We start from the raw sequence: 7,498 nt of genomic DNA, 5'->3' as shown, positions 1-7,498 counted from the left end.
GGAACAAAGGTACCAAGCAGCATCCATATCGTAGATTCTGATGACATTCAGGATTTAATAACCACAAGCATCACGTCCTTCAAATTTCCCCTTTAATTAACGCCTGGTCGCAGATTATATCCCGATTCGTTGTTGCACGGGCTGATGCAATCGCGTAATACCGGGGTTTTAAGAAAACTTTCTGACAGCATCTTTCATCGTCATCAGATTAATAAAATCACTAAACAATGGCTAAGGCCAACTCCACCGCATGACCCCAAACGGATGTCCATTTCGTCCGGAATCTGTTCGTTTGGGGTGGAAATGGGTGGCAAAACGGACATACACGTCCGGATATAGTTGGAGACGCCCAACGCACCAACCAACCTCAAACTGTCTGTCTCGGCCGCGCGTCTCAACCTCCCGCGAGCTCGCGCTCTGGCTCCGCCCGTTCCCCATCGTGGTATGCCGGCCGGCGCTCGCATCGCCTGCGCCGCGCCCCGCCTCCTCACCCCGGCCGCTCGAGCCCGCCTCGCCCTGCTGCCGCTGCCCGCGCGCTCGTCCCCTGCCGTCGCGCGCTCGCCCGCGCCAGCAGCCGTGCGAGCTCGCCGCCCTCCCCCGCAGCCGCCGGCCCGCCCCGCCTCCCCTCTCCACGCCCGCCGCCGCGCCCCGTCGCCCGGCGACGCGCCGCCGCGCTCGCGCACGACGCCTCCTGGGCGCGCGCCCCCAGCTCGCAGCCGCGCCGCACCCCGCTCTCCCGCGCTCGCGCTCCGGCGCGCGCCGCGCTCGCCCACGGCTGCAGCACAGTGGTGTGCACCGGCATGGGGAGGAGGAAAATATGGAGAGAGAGGATGGTAGGTGGGCCACGTGAGTGAAGAGGAGAGAAGATGACAGGCGGGCCAGGGTCACATGCACAAAGGACACTGCCGGACGAGGACGACCCAGAAAGCGTCCGCTTGTGTCCGCTTTGGACGCAAACCCAGCTCAAATTTGAGTCCAGGATGAGGTGGGACGGATCAGAAACGGACATTTTTTACGGACGGGGTTGCGCGTTGGGTCGTCTCATTTGTCCGTTTAACCCCAAACGGAGATAACCGAACGTTTTGGGTCGCGCGGTAGAGATGGTCTAAGGCTGTTTGTAATGGATAGTATCATAAGTTAGTATCATGTATATGATACTAGTGTGTGATACTACCTCTCTAATACATAGTATCATGTACTAATATCATAGATGACTTTATTTATTGTCATGCATGACACGTAATAGTATTGCATTTATTATGATACGTATACCCAACTATCTCTTTCTTCATTTAATTCTATGCCACATTATCAAAATTACCTACTTGGCATTCATGATACTAGTTATCATACTCTCGTTACGACCAGCCTAATCGGGCTGGTTTTTATCTCGCCAGATTCCTCCGTCCACGGCCGGCCGTCGAAACAAAACCCCGGTCGCTGAATCCGGTCAAACTGCCGACGACCGTGGGCCCCGCCACCCCCGAACTCCCCGCAGAGGCCCCGACCCCGCCCTCGGGCCCGCCGCCCAGCGACCCATCGGGCTCACCAAACCATCATCACATGTGGGAATGTTCCCACCCCTGTCCTCCCTCCTCGCGGCTACGCGTCCCCCGCGCCCCGTCCCCCACGGCTCCTCCATACCGTTACCCGACGACACAGGTCTCGTCCCTCTCCACTGCTCCAAAGACTAGTACCGCTCTGTCTCTCCTCTCTAGCTAGCTAGCCCCCCTCTCTTCTCTGTCCCTCGGCACAGCACACAGCAGCCAGTCCATCTCTCTCTCTCCTCCCCCACCCGCGCGGCGCCCAATGCCGTACGAACCCTAGCGGGCCCACCCCCGATCTCGCGCGGCCATGGGCAACTGCTGCCGCTCCCCGGCGGCCGCGGCGCGGGAGGACGTCTCGTCGTCGCACTTCCCCGCCTCCGCCGGGAAGAGGAAGCCCCACCAGGCGCGCAACGGCGGCGGCGGCGGCGCGGGGGGAGGCGGGGGCGGCGCCGGCGCCGGCGCCGGCGGGGAGAAGAAGCGGCTGTCGGTGCTCGGGGAGGAGGGCCGCGACGTGAGCGGCGGGATCGACGACAAGTACGCGCTGGACCGGGAGCTGGGGCGGGGCGAGTTCGGGGTCACGTACCTGTGCATGGACCGGGGATCCAAGGAGCTGCTCGCCTGCAAGTCCATCTCCAAGCGCAAGCTGCGCACGCCCGTCGACGTGGAGGACGTGCGCCGGGAGGTGGCCATCATGCGCCACCTGCCCCGCAGCGCCAGCATCGTCACGCTGCGGGAGGCCTGCGAGGACGACGGCGCCGTGCACCTCGTCATGGAGCTCTGCGAGGGCGGGGAGCTCTTCGACCGCATCGTCGCGCGGGGCCACTACACGGAGCGCGCCGCCGCCGCCGTCACGCGCACCATCGTCGAGGTCGTGCAGCTCTGCCACCACCACGGCGTCATCCACCGCGACCTCAAGCCAGAGAACTTCCTCTTCGCCAACAAGAAGGAGAACTCCCCGCTCAAGGCCATCGACTTCGGCCTCTCCATCTTCTTCAAGCCCGGTGAGCCGCCGAGATCCACCGTGATTTGGACGAACTGGTCGCTGCACTTTTGGGCGTTTTTTTTTCTCTCTGTCTAAGCGCGTGATCCGTGGGTTGGTGGCCGTTTCTGGGTGGAATTTTTGGTAGTGCTCGCTACTGTAGCTGAGTGCTATTTTCGTGCTTGCGTAATCTGACTAGAACTAGATTTTGGTGGTTCTCTTTTGGTAGGACTTTTTAGATGTATTCTTTCTTTCGCAGCAAGTTGGTGGTATGTCAGTACTCGGTAGTAGTATGTCTCTTGATATAGTTGCCTCTTGCAGATTGTGCTGCTAGTCCAGATACTGGAATCTTAGGTGCTAGGTTGACTTGCTGGTTCATGGGTGACTGCTATTTTTAGGATTTGGGAATCATTAGTGGGATCAGACGGCACATTGCTGTTGCCAAAAATAGTGTACAATGTCGTTTTGCTTGTAGTCCATACTCCATACCAAGTCTTGGTATCTGAATGCTGATACCATGTTCGACCTGAGCTCAATTATTTTGGGAAATAGTAAGGCATCAGGTGGCCTATCATCATCTGTACATAGCTGTTAGTTGACTTATCGTTATGTATAAGCGGCTCATTTTGCGGCACCGCGGCAGTAGTATTGGTTATTATTTATAAGAAGTCATACTGATCATGAAAAATATGCCACGGTAAACTTTGAAACAATACTGATAACAGTTTCACACAGTTGTGCCCCTTTATATTGCTTGCTCTCACTAAATAGGCACCATTTGTCCATATCTGTTCCATATCTCTTACCCTCTTGTTGAAAAGGTAATTAAGTCTTGAACTACTTGAATCATTAATGTGCTGTAAATATTTGCTCGGTTCTATACCATATTTCTCTTGTTGATTTCCTGTTATGAAACATTTCACATCCCACAGAACCTTATTGAGTTTATTGTGGAATTCTCACTCTTGCTTGTGTGTCACTTGTCCTTCATGCCATCAATACTTACAAGCACCTAGTCTTTGTTGCCATACTGATCTTGCTTACTTGGTTTGTTTGTTTGTTTAAATCACTAAGAATTGGCTCCAATTGATTTTAATGTATGTATGGAGCCACCAAACAGTTGTAACTTGTGGACTTATATCTTGCCCTTGCCGTAGCTTGATACATTTAACTTGCTTCACAAAAAGAAAGTGGTCTATCTGTTTCTTGTTGATTTGTTCGCTGTTGATTATAGGCATCCCAAATGTTTTTAGGCAGCACATCTTATTGCCAATCTGGCCTTTGGTATTAATCAACATAGCATCTTTATAGGCTTGAAAACACGTGTCCTTGCGGCAGTGTCCTTGTAGGAAGAATGTAGTAATAGATAAGACATCTGAAAATGTGTAACGTCCCTTTCCTTATATGATGCTGTTGGATTTGTAATGCCGCTTTATGTCAAGAAAGCCCTCAAATATCACTTTTTATGTTTGTAATTCAAGTCAACTGGAACTTTCATGATTTACTCTCCTATCTGTCGCACGTCTTTAATTATTCCCTGTGAAATGTCTGTTATACATATATATTTAAACATTTTGTACCGTACATAATATGATGGCATTATGCGATTGTTTAGGTGAGAAGTTCTCTGAAATTGTGGGAAGTCCCTACTATATGGCTCCTGAAGTGCTTAAGAGAAACTATGGACCTGAAATAGACATTTGGAGTGCTGGCGTTATCTTGTATATATTGTTATGCGGTGTTCCTCCATTTTGGGCTGGTACTTTGCCTTACCTTTGTGAGAACCTTTTATCCTTCAGCTTTGCTCTCGCGCTGTCTTACCATGCTATATTGCAGAGACTGAACAAGGAGTGGCACAAGCTATCCTTCGGGGAAATATAGATTTTAAGAGAGAACCCTGGCCCCATGTTTCTGATAACGCTAAAGATCTAGTTCGGCAGATGCTTCAGCCTGATCCGAAAATCAGGCTAACTGCAAAGCAAGTTCTTGGTAAGATGTACATAGTGGTAGTGCTTTCAAACCAGCACTGTGTTATGTTAGTTTCAATATCCTCAAAGTTCACGAAACATCAAATTTGCGTAAGTTCCTACTGTTTGGTGCTGCTTTAAACTTCAGCCTGTCCCCCCTTTCATGTTTTGTTTTTCAATTGGCAATGTGTAATCTGATAGCTAGAAGATCACTGAACCAGTCTGCCTTGTTTTCAATAGTTCTCCATTTTTGCACATAAGTATCTACCAACCATATCCTGATGTCATGTTATGTAATTTATTTTGGCTATGTGGTAAATCTGTTGTCACATTGGATCTAATACTCATCAATTTGAAGGACCCACTGCCTAACACTTGTAATAAAAGTTATGCAGGATCCACTTTGAATCCTTGCTCTAGTAGTTGCCTCGCTATACTTTCTGGTAGCATATTATTGACTTCTGTAAGCTGGATCTAATATACTGAGCAATGCTGAATCCAAAAGTAAACATAAGTAGAAATCTGTTGGGAGAAGGTGCCGAGAGTAAAATGAGGATTGAGGAAGTAGATTTTAAATGTTGCTGTAATCTCGAGATACACCGTTGATGTCTGGCATGAAACACAATTGCAAGCACCAGATGGCAATTACATGGAGCGTGTGTTAATTCTAAAAAAACAATAAAAAAGAAGCTTATCGATTATCCAAGACATGGACAGCATAATATTGATTCTGCACTATACTGAGTTAGTATGTGCCTAATATTTTATTAAAATAGACAAAGCCTAATTTCTTAATTTTGCTGCTTCATGTTCTAATATTTAAGCTACATGTGTTCCTTCTAACAGTCGTGGGATGCCTATTGAACCGGCTATCGAAGTTTCCCATACTACCTACCAGTTATCCACACAATTAATCGACCTTATGTTACTGTGCATCTCGTTTTTCTTAATTCTTTTTTCAGATATATTCATATAGATTCTTGATTTCTGTTGTCACAGAGCATACATGGCTTCAAAATGCGAAGAAAGCTCCAAATGTTCCTCTTGGAGACATCGTAAAGTCGAGGCTGAAACAATTTTCAAGGATGAACAGATTTAAAAGAAGAGCTCTAAGGGTTTGAATTTCGTTTTCCCATAAATTGAATTTTGTGTCCTCTGATACTGTATATTTTCTCAAATTTACATTGAAAATATGTTGTACTGAGGAAATTTATTTGACTAGGTTATTGCTGACCACTTGTCGGCTGAAGAAGTTGAGGACATAAAGGAGATGTTCAAAGTGATGGATACTGATAATGACGGTATAGTCTCATATGAAGAGTTGAAGAGCGGGATTGCAAAATTTGGTTCTCACCTTGCAGAATCTGAAGTGCAAATGTTAATAGAAGCTGTAAGTAATATACAGGATTTTGCTTGCTTGTTAAAATGTTCAGTTAGATTAACTGAGCCTCTATCATTGATCAGTCTAAACTGAATGACGTTATTTCTGCAAAAAATTATGTATGATAGATAGTTCTTCTATTGCTCGATCAACCAGAACTGTAGTAAAATATATTGACATGTTTTCTGTACCAGATGGGTAGTATTGTAAATCGTGGCCCCTTTTTGAATTAGTTTAGTTCTTGGGACCTTGAAAAGTAGCAATAAGGGATACAGGATATAATCAACTTCTACTTTCATTTCCAATAAGGACATTTCTATTCTACCCACTTCATATGTTGTTTATGACAGATAAGATCTAGAGCCTCATGGCTAACATTTTTCTGAAGTTTCGATTTTATACAGGTTGAACATATAGAGCTCAATGTACCTGCTAATTCTTTATCATTTACCATCTTTTTTTTTTGGGGGGGGGGGGGGGGGGCGCATAAGGTCCATAAGAAGAGTATACCACTATTGCATGTGACGTCAGAGTCAACTTGAGAATTAAGTATTCCAAATGGTTTGACTTGTGTAGTTTACGGGAACAAAATGATGAAGATTTGCATATCTGATCTTTTTTGGTTGGATACTAGGTGGATACAAATGGTAGAGGAGCACTAGATTATGGTGAATTTTTGGCTGTCTCACTTCATCTACAAAGGATGGCAAATGATGAGCACCTTCGGCGGGCCTTCCTGTTTTTCGATAAGGATGGCGACGGTTTTATCGAGCCTGAGGAGCTTCAGGAGGCCCTGGCGGAGGATGGGGCGGTAGATATCACGGAAGTGGTGAAGGACATATTGCAAGAAGTTGACACAGACAAGGTGGTGGTTCATTTGCACTTTTGCCAAAAGGAGGGTACAACCTTCAGATTGTATCCCTCACGACACTTAACATCTGCTTTGATTGTTTCTGCAGGATGGCAAAATTAGCTTTGAAGAGTTTGTAGCAATGATGAAAACCGGCACGGACTGGCGAAAGGCTTCGCGGCATTATTCGAGAGGACGTTTCAATAGCCTAAGCATAAGGCTTATCAAGGATGGATCTGTAAAGATGGGAAATGAGTGAAATCACAGGCTTGTAGCTGGCGCTCTTGTCCCGGTCACGTAAGTCCGGTCATTGGCCCACTAAAGCATAGACCCTCTTTCCTTCTCTGATGATTATTTTGGCGGAAATTTAATTAGATAGGCTCCCCCCCTGATTGGCTTACTCGTGTAAGTAGCTTTCCCGGTATCGCCGAGGCGAGGAGCACGCACGCACCGAATGATGCACCAACCGCTCCTGCCTGATGATATCTCCTTTTGCTGTACCTGATGCTAAGTGTTGTACAATATTTTGTTGTTTCCCCCTCAGATACACTTTGTTGGCTTTGATGGAATCGTCTGTACTGTATTGGTGGTTAAGAGCTAGATATGCATGCCTAGTAGGCCACTGACTGTTAGTGCAGCCTTGCTTTCAACTGTACCAAAACGGCATATTGCCGGGGGAAAGGGACAAGAGGGGGGCGCCATGTAGCCGCAACTTTTATATAGTGCTGCCCTATGTGTGCCGTTCTATTTGCAGTAGGTAGTGCACCAGATTGT

At 47.6% G+C, this 7,498-nt stretch overlaps 1 protein-coding gene across 1 annotated transcript; it reads left to right on the top strand.

Moving 5' to 3' along the window:
- The first annotated feature begins 1,688 nt into the window (after positions 1-1,688).
- LOC125521242 (calcium-dependent protein kinase 16) lies at positions 1,689-7,288 on the top strand. Its single transcript, XM_048686305.1, has 7 exons — positions 1,689-2,548; positions 4,142-4,285; positions 4,363-4,515; positions 5,493-5,608; positions 5,716-5,883; positions 6,509-6,739; positions 6,834-7,288. Exons 1-7 carry the CDS (start codon positions 1,855-1,857, stop codon positions 6,981-6,983), a joined length of 1,656 nt encoding a protein of 551 aa, XP_048542262.1. The 5' UTR covers positions 1,689-1,854; the 3' UTR covers positions 6,984-7,288.
- The last annotated feature ends 210 nt before the right edge of the window (positions 7,289-7,498 follow it).

The sequence above is a fragment of the Triticum urartu genome, chromosome 1, assembly GCF_003073215.2.
Source record: "Triticum urartu cultivar G1812 chromosome 1, Tu2.1, whole genome shotgun sequence".
NCBI lineage: Eukaryota > Viridiplantae > Streptophyta > Magnoliopsida > Poales > Poaceae > Triticum > Triticum urartu.
Note: the sequence above shows the minus strand (reverse complement) of the source record. Positions and strands in the feature narration are given on the sequence as shown.

Bases quoted from the DNA above. Each gene is read 5' to 3' on its own strand.
- LOC125521242 (XM_048686305.1), top strand. From the start codon at position 1,855: ATGGGCAACTGCTGCCGCTCCCCGGCGGCCGCGGCGCGGGAGGACGTC. The intron at 5,609-5,715 runs GTTTGAATTTCG...TTATTTGACTAG, and splicing joins TTAAAAGAAGAGCTCTAAGG to GTTATTGCTGACCACTTGTC. The intron at 6,740-6,833 runs GTGGTGGTTCAT...TTGTTTCTGCAG, and splicing joins AAGAAGTTGACACAGACAAG to GATGGCAAAATTAGCTTTGA.